Consider the following 20381-nt stretch of genomic DNA (forward strand, 5'->3'; position numbering starts at 1 on the left):
AGTATGTCTTCACAAAAATTAAAAGCTGAGATTGAATCTGCAGTATATTTTGAAATTTAGCAATGTTTCAGCAATGACTGCTTTTTGCTTTCATGCAGAGAGTCCTGGTCTCTGCTCTGCACTAAGCTAAGTACAGCATATCTAACTAATAGAATGTCAAAGACACATGGGAATAGCAATGTAACGCTCCATAGGATTATTGTTCCATTAAGCAGACATTATAATAACAAAAAAAACATTAAATGGCCAAACATAAAACAAGTGGACCCTTAATCATAAGCCATAAACTGTCATATATATACAAAAACAAAAAAAACAGTTCTTCCCCAAAGTTCAATCAATCGATTCATCTGACTATGTAACGCTGTCAAAAATTCCACTGTTGGCAGAAAACATGGCATGTGCAGTACTGACTGCTAACAAGCCGCAATGAAATGTGCTGCATTCAGCCGACAATGACGATGGAAAATGACAATGATTAGTAAGTGTCTGAAATCTGTCTATTTATCATTAAAGATTGTGAAAAATACCCCAAGACCAGTATAAAGGGAGTCGTGGAGGAGTGATAAAGTGGGTAATTTCGGACACAGCTCTTGTGTTGTTGTCACTAAACCGTTCAAGGTAATCCAATAATCTGGAAGAACAAATGAGTCTCTGCCATTTTCTTCCTTTACTACCTCCGTCTGGTTCCCTTTTCTCCTACAACCGCCTCATCTCTGATTAGAGTTGTTCTGTTGATCTTGAGATGACTTATTCCCTGAAAAGCCGCTCCTCTTGTTCTGTCTGGTTCCCACTCTCTCCACCTCATTGTAAACCTCTCTGCCTTACACCAACCCATCTGACCTGCTCTTTTGTCACTCAAGTCTTTTATTTCTCAGACTCATCTTCTCTTCTAAGAGTGCCCACAGGGGAAAATTCAGCTTTGAAAAGGTGTGTCTGAACACTCCGTGTCATCATGTGAGATTGCCAACTCATTAAGCTCTTATTTATCTTCCTCCCCCTCTTTTCTATCACTGTCTCCAGGTGAGCGGGATCAATGCATCGATGAGCAGGAGACGTGAGCAGCGTGTGTTATTCATGGTGGTGGTCATGGTGATCTGCTACCTGTTGTGCTGGTTGCCGTACGGCATCATGGCCCTGCTGGCTACCTTTGGGCCGCCAGGACTGGTGTCACCCGAGGCGAGCATCATCCCCTCAGTCCTGGCTAAGACGAGCACGGTTGTCAACCCAGTCATCTATGTCTTCATGAATAAACAGGTGAGAGAGTTGGGGGGGTGGAGGACTGCAGCTGGCGTCAGTGCCTTTTATCTTTTGCTGTCACAAGATGGCAAGGCAAGGTCATGGTGTCCACTCACTGAGGCCAGTCATCTTGATTGTTCTCAAGGTGGTTTGATAGAATGGAAATGAGTCACTGTTTACATTGCTTTCAGGTGTTATTCCAGTGCCTTCGTGACACAGAATAATATAAATAATGTACTTGTGTGTGGAAGGTGAATAAGAAGGTAATATATATAAACCATCCCCTAAAATAATGAATGGGATCTTGGGATTCACCAATCAAAATTAAAGGGTCAATTACCAAAAGTTTAACACTAAAATTTCAGGACTGCTTTGTCGTGGTCTGACGAGGCAAATTTAAACAACCTAGAGCACATAAGAAAAATGGAAGATGTAAAGTAATATTTTTATGTGATTAGTAATTGTTGTCTTTATCTAGAATTTCACTTACAGTGGATATAAAAAGTCTACACACTACTGTTAAATGGCAGGTTTTTGTGATGCAAGATCAAAATCAATAATTTCAGAACTTTTCCTAGTTTTTTATTTATTTATTTTTATTGCAGCACTCAGTCTTTTGCATTATTAGCCCACTCTCCTTTGCAAAATTGCTCCAAGCCTGTGGGATTGTGAAGACAACTCCTGTGCACAGGCCTCTTCATATCACCCCACAGATTTTCAATAGGATTCAGGTTGGAGCCATGCTTGGGCCATTCCAAAACGTTAATCTTCTTCTGGTGAAGCCATTCTTTTGTTGATGTGGGAGTATACTTTGGGTCGTTGTGCTGAAAGATGAATTTATCTTTATCTTCAGCTTTCTAACAGAAGCCTGAAGGTTCTGTGCAGTCACTGACTGGTATTTGGAACTGTTAAAAATCCCCTCTGCTTTGACTAAGGCCTCAGTTAAAAAAAAAAAAAAAAAAAAAAAAAAAAAAAGCCCTAAAGCATGATGCTGCCACCACCATGCTTCACAGTGTCATGATGTGTAGTGTTGCTTTTGTGCCAAATATACCTTTTGGAGTTATGGCTGAGTACATATGGCAGATTGCTGTCACATGTAAAACGCAGCCAGTTCTTGCCAAAAATTCCTTGTTACTGTAGGCCTCTTAACAGCCTTGCTGGCCAGTTTTCTCCTCATCTTTTTAACTACTTTGGAAGGATGCCCAGTTCGTGGTAAGGTCACAGTTGTGTCGTATAGTAGTTTCTCCACTTGATGATGACTATCTTCACTGTGTTCCATGGTATATCTAATGCTTTGGAAATGATTTGGTACCCTTCTCCTGGCTGATACCTTTTAACAATAAGATCCCTCTGATGCTCTGGAAGCTCTCTGTGGACCAGGACTACTACTGTAAGATGTGACTAAGGAAATATCAGGTAAAGTTTACTCGTACTGCTGAACTTTATTTGGGGTTAAGCGGAAGCACATTAAATGATGGCAGGTGTGTACTGACTCCTATTTAAGATGAATCTGAATTAGTTAATTCTGAACACAGCCACATCCCACCCCCCACCCCAGTTGTAGGAAGTTGTGCACAATTATGCAACCATATAATTTTAGTTTTCCTAAAAATTTGAGGTATACAGACAATATAAAATCACTTGCAGCAAGAAGTTGACTGAGAAAATATAATTCTAGGTTCTTTTAATCTGTGGTCACATTGAAGTTCAAGGTTAGAACAGCAGTAGTGTTCACATCTGTCAGAAGTTTGAGAGAAAAGACAAACTTTTCGGGCCATCGGCGACTAAACCAGCCAACAAGGGTCCCCACTCGTGCTTTTATGGCTGGAAGGCCAGAGAGACAGGAGACAGGATAAAAGCCAGCATTGGGCAGCACACTCCCACATCAGACATGTTTTATCAGTCACTCCTTGCATCATGACTCCATTGGCGCACATGTGAGGAACCATGTCTGATTATAAACTAGCTGTACATGCATAATAGATCAGTATCAGACTACGGGGCACAAAGCTTCATATCCAAATAATTAAAACGGCAGACCTTAAAAGTAGTGTCACATTTGCCATGCAACTCTCACTTGTGTTATTTAATTCAATCTACAGGACCATAGAAACAAACATGTTTTTGTTGAATCATTCAGTTGGAACTTTTTGTTTAGCAATTCTAGGTTCAGCCAAGATAGAGCTTGGAGCCCAGAACAATGGTTGAAACTGATCCAAGATTCTCCTCTCTGAAAATTAGATTAAGCTATTTCCAGCAAAAGTCTGTGGGTGACTTTAAATCAAATGTAATGAGCCACATTCCCCAACCAGTAGGAATACTAATGCAATTTCGCCCCAAAAGTATACCGTGAAAATGCAGATATTGTTTAATTGATAATTCCAGTCACTTTGAACTTGGCCCCATTTTCAGGATTTTTGTATGATTATAATTAAGTGTTAAAATCACTTCTGTTTGATTAATGATGATTTGTAAAACAGCTTGCAGGTGCATAGCACGTGTGAGTTTGACATTATCTCAAATTGCAACCAGCCAGTTTGTATTTGTTAATGAATGCACATAGAATGGAATATAAGGCATATTTGTCCCTTTGCACTGGTTAGGCTCATTTTGCTTTAGCACTGAAGCACTTCAATTCACAATGAATCCATATAAATTCTCTAAAACAAGCATTTCTACAGCAATTTACCAGTGCTAAGATAAGAGCAGCTTCAAAATCTGCTCATGTCCTCCCTGCAATCCCCTGAAGGAAGTTCTTCCTTGGCGACAGATTGTATTTAGACAACATTCAATATAACATGACGGCAGCGTCAGTGTACACTAGCAGGCTACAGTACCTGCCACCGCATATTCAAATTAAAAACAGATTGCTTTTTGTGTTTCTAGTTGTGTTGTGTATAGCGGTATTGCTGGTGGAAGCAGAAGCGGTACTTGAATCTCTGCAGTAAAATCAGATGGTGAACTGGATCCACAACAAGGGCCTCGTTGAAAATTAAATTTCATATGTCAAACTTATACTTAGAAGCATTAGCTTCTAACTATATTTGCCCATTATTGTATTAGAATTCAGGTGTAACTTTAGGAGAGATGAGTCGATAGATGAATTATATGGGCATCCTTTACACCTATAATAATATAATTAGCAACATAAACCAATAGAGAATGACTACAAGTGCCTATTGTCCTTGCTTGATGGATGCTAGTAACATTATAACAGATTCATTACCTCATAATGCATGACATTTAACAGCTGTTACTTTGATTTAGAATTTATAATGTTTTTTGATAGTGGTCCAAGAGTTGCTTGTTTGAAATTCTGGTTCACTTTGTTCTTTCTTCCTTATCGAATTCCTCTCTCTAGTAGGACCCTTTTTACAAAACAATACAATTATACTCAAGATTTAGGATGTTTGGTTCTTTTCTGAAACACACTTCATCATGCTATGAAAAATAACAGAAGATAACCAAGACTGTCCCACTGGGCCAGACTGATAAATCATTTTCCTCGTGCTATCTTAATCATCTCATTCTGGTCTATTAAATGAGGCACAAAATGCAGCGTAAGGTTTTTGGGAATATTCCCTTTAGAATCCGTCAGGAGATGTATACACCGTGCTGTGTGCTGCAATATCTTATCACCGCCTCAAAAGCCATTCAAATCTAATATTTTGTGTTGAGGTTTAAGTTTTTCTCACAGAGGTACTGTCTCTCACCTGTCGTGGGTGATTTTATTGTTGAAAGCAAGTAAAAAAAGTCACAGGTTCCAGATGTTGCATTGGTGTGAAAGTACTGCATTCTTCTACTTCTACTTCCATCTAACACTGAAACCCCACCGCCTACAACTAACTGACCCTTTCAGCCCCGCACACCGTCGACACCTCATGGCAACGTGAGACAGCGGGAGCAAAAGTTGGAGAGAGGGACACCAAATGTCCTGTATGTCATTTTCAGTCTTCAATTCCTCCCAGCCCGTTACTATGGAAACTGTGAGTTGAGGCGAGTTGAAGACTAAAAATGCTGTACAGATACAAGTAGCAGCTGGTGTGTGTTTGTCCCATCGACGATCGGCGGCGCTCACAGCCAAGCAGCCCGCGGTGGCCGTCACACAACCCAGGAGCTACGGGTGAGTTTATGCTGATGTTGTGTTTTTGTTTCATTTCATGTGAACACATCGTGGTGTCTGCAGTCTGTGGACAAGAGTCGTGTTGTGAAAGCTGGAGCCAAGGTGGAACTTTAAAGGGCAAATGGGGGACATATTAAAGGTTTTATTGTTGCACCATAAACTTGGTACATTTGCAGCTTCTGAGAGGATTACTACTACAGCTCACAGCTTATTAGTTCCACACAAACACCTCTGGGTTAAGTGAATAAACAGTCCAACATTTTAGGAGAATTTTAAAGTTAATGGAGCAGAGGGTTTATTGGGGGACTTCATTACTTTTTTAACTGCCCAATGCAGAGTTGCATATAGTAAAAAGAATAATAAATAATAAAAAGAAATATAATTTATATAGAAACGGAACTAATCTAAATATAATTCGAGTAAAGTGCAGTCATTAAAGTCTAATGTATTTGGAAATACTATAATTGTCATTTTGTTTTAAAAATTCGTCAGACCTGTCAACTAGACATGAAACTACATCCCAGTTAGCTTGTAAATGAGGGAAAACATAACAAATTCCTCTTTTTCTTTCCCCTTAATCAAGTCTTTTTTATGAGCCCAGCCAGTTGGGTGTTGCTCCACAATTAGGACAGACATGAGACTCGGCCCAGAGTTTTTACAAGAAAGTCAATAAATGTGTTTCTCAAAATATCTAAAAACAGTCAAAAAAAACCTGCTGTTGAAGTACTGCACACTAAATAATGTATTAATCAAGTCATGACTTTCCAAGGAAAATTTTAGCAAACAGCCTGAGCTCTAAAGGCTAATATTGTTTGTGTGTTGAGTGGCAAACAACATGTTACACAAACTGACTGGTGGTTTCATCTCGGCAGATTTAATTTGTACTCCTGTGAATTACTACATCACGACTGGTATTTTGACAGGCGCTGTGAACTTCTGACTGATCTTCTCCACTGTTGGTAAAAATAAATAACTAAAACATAAGCAGTACAATAAGGAAGCAATAAAAGGTAATAAAATATAAAATAATGCAATAAAAACAGCAATAATTCTAGCTTGTCATTCATGAGGAGCTCAGAGCAAGGTTGGGCTCGTGATTAAGATTGAAAAACCCCAGACTCGATTCATCAGGATGGTAATTAAGATATAAAGGTTATATTCTTCATTGCTTTGACAATTAAATGTTTCATAGCAATAAAATAAGTATATGATCTGTTGCACATGGCCTATGTACAGCTCGTCACTCAGACAGCAGCAAACACATGAAGACTTCTTCATGTTCCTTTTTATTATTTCTAAACCGTGTGTGTGTGTCTGTATCAGGCTGCATCCTGCTGGGGATCAAGGAGTGTCATTGCTATGGGGTGGGTGTTCCAGGTCTGGTCTAGGTGGGTGCTACATATCTAAGTAACATTCGCATGAATGGCAGCTCCAAAAGTTTGCCAGCAGAATACTGAACATTGTCACAAGATGATCAATGCTATGTACTTCACCTGTCAGCGGTTTTAATGTTGTGGCTGATCGGTGTATACATCTGCATAAATATTACAGATTTTGCCCTGTATTCTGGCACCTTTTTTTCGTATTTTGTACACAACCTTTGAAGTACATGTAGTTTCTGGAAATGTCTCTCTTAATACTGACTCCCTGTACTGCAGTGTCAACATGAATTTCGCAAACAGGGATCAATAAATGTACACTGTATTGTATCTTGTATGGCTCTATACAACAAAACGGTAGCCTGGAAGATCACTGTATGTTTTGGTAATTGAATTTTCCGTTCAGGAAAAGGATATTAAAATAAATAAATAATTAAAATAGACATTTGAATCTGGACGCTTTCCATTCCTAATTCAATCATTGACATGGTTTGGGGTGGGAGTTGGGGTAGGGAGGCAGTTTGGAGCGAGGGATGAGGGGTGGGGGAGGGATGTCATCTTGATTTTGTTCACAACAAACAGGCTCTAATTGGTTGTAGGGCTATCCAACAGTGTGCATTTTTTTTTTCTTCATATCAGCTGCAAAACGCCCCATAATGAAATCCTAATACTTTGTTACCAGGCTCATATTCTGACAAGAATTATGTCTGAATTGAGGATCCATTACATCATTTGTTTTGCACTTCATTATATTCCAATGACAAGATTAGAGAGGGAACTGATTTCTAAATAAGATGAGATGAGGTCAAGTACAAATAATATCTATTCCTTCAAAGAGAACTGTTTCTTTTCTGAGAGGAATGACCTCTTTCCACTTTGTTTTCATGGTAAACTAGTAAGAGGGAGGCTGGGGCTTATTTAAATGCACAACTAGCTTCTGATCTGTGTTTTCAGAGCCTTTACCCTGATTTACCTGAAAGCTATAATGCCATATATAAATTATAATCAACCTTTTAATTGCAATTTTTCAACAGAACTATTTTTAAATTCCTCTCTTGGTATTACACATGTGTGCACTATTGCCTGCATTGTCACACTATTTTCACATTGTACCTGTGTGTTGTAAGCATTCTCTAAAGATACATATATTTTTCACTTAAAAGAAACCAAATGAACTCAAACTGAACCAATGCTAAAGTAAAGTTTGGAAACTGCTGTCTGACCCAGTCCGTAATCAATCCAGTTTTGAGTCCAAACTTTGCATTCTTTCAGTAAAAGTACAAACAGACATTAGATAGATTTGTTTTCTAAAAAAATGTTTAAGACAAGCCGGCCATCTATAAGTTAGTCTGGGGCTCTTCCATCACAGAAATGAGAATTTGCAGGAAAACTAACGTGTGAAACTCGTTCCAGCCAGACACTCCAGTGCAAGGAAATGATTGATTTACAATATAAACACTGTTCCGCCTATGCTAAATTGAGAATGTGCCTGGAAATCCCAAGAGAAAATCAGACAATTGTTATTCTCTTCGCACATTCCTGTGTGACAATCATTTTTCAAGCCAGAGCCCTCAGAACTATTAATTCTTTTTTTTTTTCGTCACATTCTGTGATCAGCATAAAACTTTTTAACACTGGGGACTTTATGAGATCAAATTAAGTTGCGCGATTGTCAAAGGAACTAGTGAGTTCTGTGCTGATGCTACACAAGAAGCTAAACACTTCCTGGCATTGTCTCATTAAATTTAGAGCCCCTATAAAGTAGTGAAGTAACTGTCTGCACTTGGAACACGTCTCGGACTTTGGTGTCACATACAACTCGCACTAAAGTAGGGTCTCACGCTTTGAAAAATAGATGAACTCCTCAATGTCTAAGATGACGCCTGACATTTGACCCTCTGAGTTGTCATCCTCTACATCCGCCCAGTTCACAGAAAGCATCATCTAAACCTTATGTGACCACTACGAGATGACTTCAGTCCACAGATGACGAGTCACCTACAACCCTCTCCAAAATACTTGTCAGTGCATGTTGTTCCATCTTCCTGTCACACTTTGTCTATTTATGACATTGCATTCACCTTTTCCTTTACCTTAGACTTGATGCCTGTGCTTCTGAACTAACTTCATCCTCTGCCATTTGTCTGTTGTCTCCAGCCCTCTTTCTTCCATCTGTCTTGTCCTCTTCAGTGTGATGTTTGGACAGCTAAGGGAAGCGAAGAGAGTGCATCAACACCACAGAGAGTTGCTGATCATCTTGTTTCTTTACATCTCCTCGTCAGCCTTCACTCTTAGTTGACCTGAAGGTTATGAACTGACTCACAAGAGGGACTAGAGGGTTGCTTAAAGATACGGCACAAGTAGAATTTTTGGTTATATTCTTGGGAATTTCTCTCTTTCACTCCCTTACAATCTTTTGCGGGATAAGTTCAAAGTCGTGTCAAATAACTATAACTTCTAAAAACTCAAAATGACCAAATTTGATCAAAGTTCAAGCTTTACTACTTCACCAAAATGTCATCATACACAAATAACACTTGTAACAAGCTGCTTTCTTTCTTTAATAGGCTAAAAATACAGCAACTTTTAATCCTGATACGATTTTTGTACCTCTGTACCAAAACTGTGTAGAACGCATGAAGTTAAAATGATCAAATTGTGTTACACCATTTCAGTGAACTTCATTCTAGCCCCTCTCAAGTTCACCAATGGACATAATTTACATTATGAAATATTTAGACTGTAAAACAGACAGAAATCATTTTTATTACACAATCTTTCTGAACCTTGTCTTTTTATATGGTTTGGTTAGGTTTTCAGCACTGATAAAAGTCCATGACAACTAATATGCAGTATGTTGTTTTCCTCAGCCACCCCCCTTCCCTCCTTTCATTTTGGTGTTCCTCATGGATCAATTCTGGGCCCTATTTTACTTTCCATTTATATGTTTCCTTAGGGTTGGATAATCCCCAGACATAGCTCAATCTTTATTGTTATGCTGATGACAAACACCTTTACATGCAGCTGCTGGTAATCTCATGTAATGGTTTGCCTGGTTTGACATAAAATGCTGGATTCCATACCTCTGATTTAAATAAGACTTGTGGGAATCTGTCCCCCAATGTCAAGCATTCTGTCCACAATCTAGGTGTAATTTTTTTAAACAGAACTTCGATTTTTTAAAATGTTAAATGAATCTGGAAAAAAAAGATCATCCATACATTTATCCCATCACACTTGAACTATTGGCCATCTCCTCTCTGCAGTTTGTTCAGGCCTCAGTTGCAAGACTATACAAATTACACAGGACAAGACTCTACTACTCCTGTCCTTGCCAGTCTATGCCAACTTGCTGTTGGGTGTACAATTGATTTTAAATGTTATAATCATTTTTAAAGTGCTACATGGCTTCACCCTTTACTACAGTATTTTGCTTTTCTTGTATTTTTACTTTTTTATGATCTCACACTTTCTTTTCTTGAAAGTTGTTTTATATTGTGTATGTGTAGCATAGTTTTTATCTTGCTCTGTAATTCACTTTGAAACTTTTAATTTAATAAATGCCCTTTGAAATAAGTAACTAAAGTTTCAACTATTTTTCTTGATATATTAATATCTGTCAATACATAATACATTATGTTCATAGCTGAAATGCTGCAATTGTGGGCATTTGACTGTGTTGGTATCTCCAATTGAACCAGATGGTGTGAAAGAGTTCCATTATGTTTTGCGCTCATGAGAAAATGTAGTAGACTATAAGTATACATGAAACTCTGAAAGTATACTAAGTATACTACGTTTACTCAAGAGAAGCTTCTTAACATTAACAAGAACTCAGGAAGAGGACTAGAAAATATTTTAAATTGTGGTTTAATACAAGCCACAGCATTGAGCATATGTCACGGGTGTGGAAATGCCTAGAATATCAAGTGTTGCCAAATACCCTGAATGCATTGTTATGCTTTCAACCTTCTGCTGAGATGCTCAATTATTCATAATCTTCCTATCTGTCCATCAGCCCTGTATGTGAGATAGCCTGATTTGAGCTGGGTTACACAGTGGCTAGAGATTGGTATGAAACAGGAAAATCTGCATGAAATGATAATATGGAGACTTCCAGATCTGTTTCTTGGACTGAAAATGCAGTGTATACATTTCAATGCCTTTCTCTGTACCTTGGAGACAGCCTGTCCTTTCTTCCAACCAAATATTTCCATGTGTTCCGAGCTTTGACGCTGCTTAAAATAAAGTATTTCTGGAGGTAACATTTCATGTGTTTGAGGCAATATGTTTATAGTAACATCTTTTGTTCTTTGCCAGCACAAAGCACGCACAGCAGAATTGCTAAGTAGAAACATCTGTTTTGTTTTAATCATTGATTAAAATGTTATTGTTGATGAATAGGACACAATAAACTACATGGTTAGAAACCATTTAAAAAAAAAAAAAACAAAGAGCAGAGAATAAGGATTCTCGTGTGATTTGGTCCAACAAGCGACATACACTTAAAGACAGAGAAGCTCAACACTCAGCATTGGTTGGCATCTAGAAATCACAGAGACTAACAATTTTGAAAGCTGGATAGCTTAATGTAAGAAATGCAAAGGTGAAATAAATTGAGGGATTTTTATCAGACATATTATGAAATTATGAAGAAAAAGTCTATGTGACTAAATTCCAAGATTAAATTATCATCCATCTCAGCTATTCCTAAAAACATAAGCAAAAATATCGCAATTCATCCATATGGGCATCACTGAAAAATTCCACTTACAAGCTTGTGGAGGGGCCATTTGTTATGGACTTCAAATGAACACCTCTTTATTGTCTTAATAAAAGCATCAAATTATGATGCTACATTTGTACCGTATATGAAATGACAGCCAACCGCAGTCTTTCCTTTTTGAGGTCTGCATGTTCTCCCTGTGTCTGTGTTGATTCTTTCTGGGTACTCTGGTTTCCTCCCACTGTCCAAAGACATGCTTGTTGACTTTCAATCTGATATATATATATATGAAGTTAGGCTAGTTCATGTTGCGTTTGAAGTCGTTTCTTACGGGTTTTGACCTACTCTTAAATAATTTGCAAATGTCCATGGTTTAAAAAAGAGAGCACAAACACTGGATTTTAAAAGTGATGGCAATTTACATTTTTATTAGGGAACAACACAAAAAGCTTCAAAATATTTCTGATTCATTACAAGACCACGACTGTGTAAACTAGACACTGGCATTCTCATTTAAAATTAGATTAGATTCAGTTTTATTGTCATTGCACATGATTTTGTACAAGGCAACAAAATGCAATACGTTTCAAAGCACAAGTAGGATATTAAGAGCATAAAACTACGGTTAATAGAAACTATATTATAGCAGGATATGTGTGCTCCCTGGTGTATGATTGCGAGTGAGTGATGTTTTGTGGTGGTTGGAGAGGCCGTAGGCGCAAACTGGCAGCCACGTTTCCGTCAGTCTGCCCCAGGGCAGCTGTGACTACTGAGGTAGTTTACCACCACCAGGGTGTGACTGTGTGAGCGAATGAATAATGCATGAAATTGTAAGCGCTTTGAGCATCTAAAAATGGAAAAGCGCAATATAAAACCAATGCATTATTATTATTATAAACTATGGCTAATGACTGCTATAACTCAGCGGTGTGAGGGCTGTAGGAGGATAGAAGTACTGAGGGGATTCAGCAGCGTAAATGATGCCAGAAAGCTGAAGGATTACACAATGACGATAACTCGGAACCCTAGCTCTGTGAGCTCAGGTGTAGCCTTGTAACAAACACAAATGTTATTAGTGGCCGAGTCCACAGATCCTAAAGTCCAAAAGAGGATTATGTTTTATGGAGTTTTCGCACTGACTACACAACTGTGAAGAGAGATGGCGGTTATGGCACATAAATAATGGTTCTAGTTATGCTGAACAGTCAACACAGAAGTATAACTAAAACTGGTAACACTTAACAATATAATACACACAGTAATAATATACATAATTAAGTACTTGGGAGAAATGACTGTGAAATGAAACACTGAGAAGAATACTGCTGATGTGGTTGCCTCAGAAGCCTTCATGAGGGAAAGAAATCTCTCAAGCGAACATGAACAAATAGAAACTAGCAGTCACACTGATGAGCAGGTCAGTGAAGAGGCCATAGCCTGGTGAACAGAGCACACATGTCACAGATCACAACCCTAAGTGGCTGACTAATGTAAGGTATCTGCATTTATCTGTTTACAGTGCTAGCAAGAAGTGCTGGGTTGGTCGAGGAAGTCCCATTCCCACCCAGTGTACATAAATGTCCACTCTAAATGTACTCCAAGTGTACTTACATCCAGAGTTGATGTATGGTGCTGCAAACATTTTCACCAAAGATCATGGTTAGATGAAAACATTGTCTCTTTGGATGATTTTTTTTTTTTTTCCATTATTGCAGCTCATATGTATTGCTTGCGTTGCTGCTTAATGTATACCACTACAGCCTTTACTAAGGCTGAAATCCAGTGGTGGGTATGTGTTTTGTTATGCTGGTACAAGGAGGGATTGGATACATGTAATGTTTGGCCAAGTCTTTGATTTCTTACAGCTGTAAATTACCACCGTCTGCTAAGCTACTGTGCATTCTTACCCCCAAGTCAGCCCTCAGCCTGTAACTTAAGTGCAGTAGACCCCCAGTGGCCCACTTTGATTGGCTAAAATCCAGCAGGAGTCTTTGTTTTTGTTTCATTAGGTTAATATAATTAAAAGTCCAGAATGACACAGTGAGACTTTTCTCTTCCTTTATTGCCTCTTCGGTGAGACTGAATTCTCATCCCCAAATGATTGTTAGGTTTAACCAAAGCTGCCTCCTACCAAAATGAAGAACCGTGGAGACTTTGACAGCTCCCACTACTGCTGCCTCACGACTAACAAATGGGAACGTACACCTATTGTAAACGAAGTAAATGCATCACGTAAATAATTCAAGTCAGCCTTGAAGCAAACTTTGTTTATTTTCATGACATAAATCCAATTTGATTAAAAGTTTCACCGTGGCCCCTGTTGGCATTATGTCCTGACTGACTCAACACTGTTGTGCCAGTTAAATTGCCTTGCCTGTGTCTAGAGAGCAGACACCAATGCTGGGGGTGATGGCAGCATAAAGTGCAAGTGACCAACGGTTTCATTTCTGGATCACTGATATGAAGACAAAGAAGAAAAAAACACCTTCAGCAAGGCCCGTAAACTTTGCTCTCCATAGCAGACTGATTATTTTTAGAAGCACAGTCCCTACTGTACCTAATGATTCATTAAAGCAGCAGCTCCCAGTGTGTTCTATAGTAACTGTAGGTGCATTAGGCAGCTTCCAGGTGTGAATCTGAATATGTGTGTGTGTGTGTGCGTGCGTGCGTGTGCATGTGTTAAAAATCCCTACAGCCAGTTAGGAGATTACCGAGTTAAACTTCTCTCAGTTAAGTTTTTTGAGACAACAGACAATGTTGGGCAACTTCTGTCTACCCGAGAACTCTGGATCCTTTTCACACTTCTTGCTCTCTCCACCGTGTATAATTTGGGCATGTAGACCACTTCCTGTTTTGATTGACAACTAGTTAGCAAGAACTGAATTGCGGCCCACGCCACACACTTGGATACTTTAATGGGTGGAACTGAAAATAACCACAGATAAGCACCGTGCCAAATGAGCAAATTTCCTCTTCCCTCCTTTATCAACATTTAGTAGACTATACATTGTTCTTTTATATGTTAAGGTAAGAATAGATTTGCACCTAGCCTTGTAAAAGACTTATTACACTGACTATTAAGTTTGCTTTCTCAAGAGATAATTAGGAGAAAATAATAAGCTGCATTCCTTTGTTTTGCCTCTAGCAAAATCACTCATCCAATTAAAATCAGTGATAGTCCACAACTGTGTTAGAGAAAGTTATCAGCTGACTATTTATTTTAGAAATTTTATACATATTTTGTGTCCTTTGGTTAATTGTTTCGTAAGAGACGGCAAGCGACACATTAACCCAATGATGATGCAGCATGCAGGGATGCAGAGGAGGGCGGGGGAGAAAGAGAAAGAGTCTATTAACGTGTAATGCGTTATCTTGAGAAATAAATATATAAAAGCTTTCAAAAAAAAACTAAAACTTAAGTTTTTGTGAATAAACAGGATACCTCAGAACGCCAGCGGAGCACATGAATAGTTAGTGTATTGAGACAGAAACTAAAAATATAAGACTCTCCATGGCTACTCTCCAATTTCATCCTCCGCGGCCTCTTGTGTAACTTTGCAGCTCAGTACATTTCTGATCATGTGTTCTTGTCATATGCTTGCCCCAGTTTTACAGATGTTTCCAAGCCCTGCTGCGCTGTGACACTCCTCGACGGGGCTCCAGCATGAAGAGCTCCTCCAAGGTTGCAACCAAGGCCATGAGGGGCGCAGCAGTTACCGGTGTCCGCCGTAGCAATGATTTCCTATTTATGGTAGCCTCATTGGGTGAACCAGCTGTCACAATCCCCCAACTGGGACCCTCCCGTGAACCCACCATGGATATCACCAAAGCCCCGTCTTCAGACAATAAACCCGTTGTAATGTCACTAGTGGCCCACTTCGACGACTGATGACTGGCTTTAACTCTAAAATCTCTAAGTCTCCAGCAAGGAAGTCATTTATAATAAGAGTGGTGGTGTTACTAAGGCTTGGACAGCAGCAGCCAGCCTGTCCAGGTGGATTTAACACAGCTCTTTCTCTAAAACACATGATGTGTTATTAACAAAGGGAAAACGTGGACTGCCTCTGGACAATCTGAAGAATCAGGAGTAAACCTGAGGAATCTCTTTCTCTACAGAGAACATTTAAGGGATGTTGTGACATTTTTCAAAGAAAGCAATGTCAGATTGCGATTGAAATAAAGAGGAATTGTAGGGATCATTTTTTTGTGCGGTATCTATAAGTTTGGTAGAGTATTCTCGTAAATTCACAGAAATGTATTTAAAGTTGAGAAGGGAGGACCCAATGTATTTTTGTATTGATTTATTACAGACTAAAGCTGAACGCAAGTTACTGTTCCAAGAGTATTGAAGTCTTTCTTAGAGCAGATGAGATTTAAAGAAAAAAATAATAAGAAAAAAAGGGGTGGGAGCAGAGAAACTGTAATAGTAAGGATTTTAAAGTTTCAATCTTTTTAGCTTTTATTCCTTGCAAGTGATTTTATTTCAGCAATTCATCCCCTATCTCTTTGATTGACTTGTTGTACACTTTGCACTGCTAGCATGCTAGCGACACAAGTCTTTTCAGGAATAGTGAATTTAGAGTCAAAGAAATAAGTGCATGTTGGAAAGTCACTGTAAAGTGACTATGCATGTGGACCATTAGGTATAATGCAAAAAGGGGTTTAAAGAAATGAGACAGTAGGCAGCATATCAAGACAAAGGATCTTAATTTTGGCAAAATTCTGAATGTATTTGTCTCATTAATTTAGTTTTGTTTATTGCAGGCTTTCATGCGTAGTCATGCATCCAAAGTGCAGGGAGCTCTTTGTGCCCTATAATGTAATATCTTAAGATTCCTGACACTAGTGTTTTAGCATCTTGTTCATGACATGTTGTCAGAAATGTGTGGGCAGATGTCAGCTTCTACTATTTTTGCTCAGCGAGCAACTGCTTCAGTATCTCTATGTGTCAGTCCAATGTTTTACAGTCGTTAGGCATTATGTTAGAGAGTCTTATAGATATGTAACAAGTGACTTCTTCTTCAGTGTCTCCCAAAATATAACAAAAGTCTCCACATAAGACAAATATCTGTTGGAATAAGATAAGAATAAGTTTGGTATGTATATATGTTTGCCATTTACTTATTAACATCTTGTCACATTTTTTTGATAGCTGACTTGGATCTTTCTCCCCTCTTACAATGCAAAGACAACAGTGGAGTTATTGAGAGCAGATGCTGTGTTGTCAGTGAATGTCTAAGGTGTAAGTGGCATGGTACTTTTCGCTACGGCATACAACATGGAATTCCCTTTTAGCACAAAAAAAAAATATATCTTTATTTGTGCTTTCAAGGACTTGTATACATCTAATATACATGGGTACATGATACCAAAGCAAAAGGCATTTCATATTTTTAGAGGGTGCTCTTCATTAAACTTTTTTTTTTTTTTTTTTTAAATCTAAATTTGTGTGCTGTGTTTTAATTTTACTTGTTTGAAGAGAGGAGTAGTTAAAGAGTGACATTCAGTACAAAAGACGGATAGATGGTGGTAAAGTGTAACATATGTATATGCTAAGCTCTGACTTGTCAGACTGTGTTTGGAGCAGGCTGCACATCGGGCTGTTATAATGTACACCCTGTGTCCATGGCAGATGAGTTCTTATGCAGCATTTCATTTGTGTGCTAAATTAAGAATTTACCCACTTCTTAGAAGGTAGTCCCAACAAAAGCTAAACCCAGTATCTGGTGAGGCAGAGTCTTTGTTCTGCTTCAGCGTCCTTCCTTTAGCATATCATCCAAGTGTATATTTAAGAATCTTTGCCGGGATTAAAAATGAGTCAGCTGGAGCTACCAACTCATTGACCTATCATTAGCTTAATAAGGTGTCTAGCAACCGCTAATAAAATTGGCTAGCAATTGGCAGATGGAATTTTAGCCTAAGTTTGTTGATCTGTTATTTATAGTCAGTGGTACAGTGTATCATCAGCCATACACCACAAACCGGTCTGAGGAGCTTTTAATGCTAGCAAGCAGTCATTGAACCACTGTGATTCAGGTGCAAGCACATGGCTGAAGCTCGGCAAGATTGCTGTTGTGAAATTGCAAGAATGCAGTTGCAAAACTTAACAAAAATTTCAATAATTGTGGATTTCTTTAGAGGCCAAGTAATAGAAGATTTAAACAAATATTTTGTGTAAAGAATCACCATTCAAGGTTAAAAGGTGGCAGTCCCCTAATACTTGTTCAATGAAGATTGCCTCTTTTCGTGTTTAGAGGCTTTGTTGGGCCAATAATAAATTCTCAATTCAATAATGAAGCCGTTGTTTGACTTACTGCCGGCCATATTATTTAGTTCTTCTCCAGTTCATATTGAAAAATCCCCTATTTAAATTTTGTTAACTTAGTTGTCTTGAGTTGGGTAGACCTACTGACATGTGGCGTTCTCTCTGACGCAACTGTGATTTGTTTTTTATTCTTTTGCATTACAGAGTAACGAATGCTTATTTCCAAATTTGACTCTGATGTTTGAAAAAAATGGCACCAATAGACACCATCAAGGCAGACCTCATATAAAGGTCAGCTAGGGTAAAACCTGGCAAGTATTTAACGAAGTTACATTTTGTGAGGGGCAGATTTAATTTATGGGTTTACTGATCACAAGACATTTTTTTTCCCCCTTTGCTTAAGATAGCCTCACTGGATTCTAACCTCTAAGGACATTTGCCACCCAACATTTCAAATTCACACAGAAAAACCAAAACAGGAGTTCTGTGACTGTCACATACAACTGTTCCAGTCTCCTACATTACGTACATTTAGTTACAGGCCAGAGTGAGAGAAAGGTTACAAATCAACATGGAAACAAGCACATATACAGACTCAGTAGTCCTCTAGGATAACTGGAGATAAAGTGGCTAAAAGGCGAGTGACAAGCCGCAAGTATGAGCAGCGCCTCTTAATAAATCCATTTCAACTTTATTATATTCATCTAGCCTAAAGTTTTAAAAATATTTCATTACATACTGCCATCATAGTGAGATCACCAAGTGAATAACTTTCATACTGAGCTTTTGGAACCAGCTGTGGAGTCAATGTGAGTGGCCCACATATATCATATATTAATGGACTAACAACCTTATTACATATATTAAATTATATTGCTGTTATATGATGAGCGGATATTACAATGTTGACTGTGAGAGAAGTTGCTTCAATGTAATCCTTACATTATCAGTGGATAACAACCAAAAGATTTAGAGGAACTGCACCATCTCCCTATAAGCCTGTCCAAGGAGGCTAAACTTTAATTTGTAGTGAGACGGCAGGTTGAACAAATCTGTTCTTGGTACTGATTTTAAATCTCTTTCAGGCTTGGGTGCACCTTTAGGGATGTTCCGCTAATTGTTTTTGTGTAATGGTTGGCACTTGGTCTACACTGTTTACTATAAACCCTCTGGTGGGTAGAGATAAGAGATACCCCAATAATCAACATGGCTGGAAGGCCGGTATTGTGGAGACGAACTCCATTAAACCAGCAACTCGAGGCTTAATGTCTGATTAACCAGCTAAATAGCCTCAAGACTGGATGAGTAGAATCCAAATGGCCATTTGTTATCAATTCTTTCAGCTTTTGTCAAAAAAGGCCAGTCAGTGGTCTTGATAAACAACTGCCCACTAAGGACCTGCATGCAAATTGATTTCCACGTCTTTCTCACTTTCATCACGTCTGTGTTTGTCTGAGATAATCTTTGTCTAAGGATAATGTCAAGGGCGGATGACTCTGAATTAAAAGTTGATCTCTCGCAAAGTGTAAGGTTTACTTCTTGTCTCATAGATTGAAATTACACCAATGCACTTCAAAATGATGTTATTAGTTAAGCCGTATATTCATTTATCACTAATCTATCTTTACATCTACACACTTAAAACAAATCAGTGTCTGCATTCAGTATTTTGAGTTTTCAATTATTTCCGTTATTAAATAACGGCAACCACATCATGATGAAGTCCAAGTTAAGATATGCCTTCTGACAAAGAAAATACTGTCTCCATTAAGAGACTTGCCTTCAAAGTTAAAGAAACATTAAGAGGTATGAAAACAAACAAACGTGTTTTGTCCGTCTCGTATGTTTTAAGTTTGACCTGCTCTACTGTGAAGTAGAACCAGGTCTTCTTGGGTAGGCTTAGAGAGGGGAACAAGTCATGTCTTCAGAATGATAGTAGCAAAGTTTCAGCAGATGATTATGTTTAGCGCACCTGGATTTAAAGTCGGCAGCGATGGATTTCATAGCGACCCGGGAGATCAGCAGTTTCTGAAATACTCAGACCAGCCCGTCTGGCACCAACAACCATACCACGTTCAAAGTCACTTAAATCTCCTTTCTTCCTCATTCTGATGCTCAGTTTGAACTTCAGCAAGTTGTCTTGATCAACTCTTCATGCCTAAATGCATTGAAGGGCAGCCATGTGATTGGTTGATTAGCTATTTGCGTTAATAAGCTATTGAACAGGTGTACCTAATAAAGTGGCAGGTGAGTGTATATGTTTGTCTAATAAATACACTGAGCTGTTGACCTATCTTTTGTACTTTTGTCTTTATTTGCATGTTTGGGATTGAAGTAATCCAAAACTAACTAAAAATAATCAAGCACATTACTTTTATATTGTGATACTTAAGTAAGTGAAAAACCAAGACTTTCATCAGTTTAACCTCACAAATATACAAGTACCACTGTGTGTAGGTGTGTAACTGAATTCTGGATGTTTCCATTTGTGTGATGAGGGATGACTTTTTCTTTTTAATGACAACTTCCAAGCATTTCAGTGATTATCCTATAAAACCACCATCTTCATTTTTACCGATATATGGAAGTGGGCACGGCCACGTTAAGGAGCTGGATGTGGGTTTTAACAACAGGAAATGTCAAACAAGC

General features: G+C 38.5%; 1 protein-coding gene and 1 long non-coding RNA gene across 2 annotated transcripts in view; one reads left to right on the forward strand and one right to left on the reverse strand.

The window, feature by feature from the left end:
* LOC125010138 (vertebrate ancient opsin-like) overlaps positions 1–19877 on the forward strand; it is a 57132-nt gene extending 37255 nt beyond the window's left edge. Inside the window, exons 3-4 of the mRNA XM_047588511.1 lie at positions 1024–1257; positions 15075–19877. Of these exons, the coding sequence (XP_047444467.1) occupies positions 1024–1257; positions 15075–15356 (516 nt within the window). The 3' untranslated portion in view covers positions 15357–19877. The remainder of the gene's footprint in view (positions 1–1023; positions 1258–15074) is intronic.
* LOC125010139 overlaps positions 6215–20381 on the reverse strand; it is a 47938-nt gene continuing 33771 nt past the window's right edge. The window contains exons 2-3 of the long non-coding RNA XR_007113019.1: positions 8835–8947; positions 6215–6315 (exon numbers count right to left, since the gene is read on the reverse strand). This is a non-coding gene — a long non-coding RNA (uncharacterized LOC125010139). The remainder of the gene's footprint in view (positions 6316–8834; positions 8948–20381) is intronic.

This window comes from Mugil cephalus, chromosome 7 (genome assembly GCF_022458985.1).
Source record: "Mugil cephalus isolate CIBA_MC_2020 chromosome 7, CIBA_Mcephalus_1.1, whole genome shotgun sequence".
In the NCBI taxonomy this organism is placed as follows: Eukaryota; Metazoa; Chordata; class Actinopteri; order Mugiliformes; family Mugilidae; genus Mugil; species Mugil cephalus.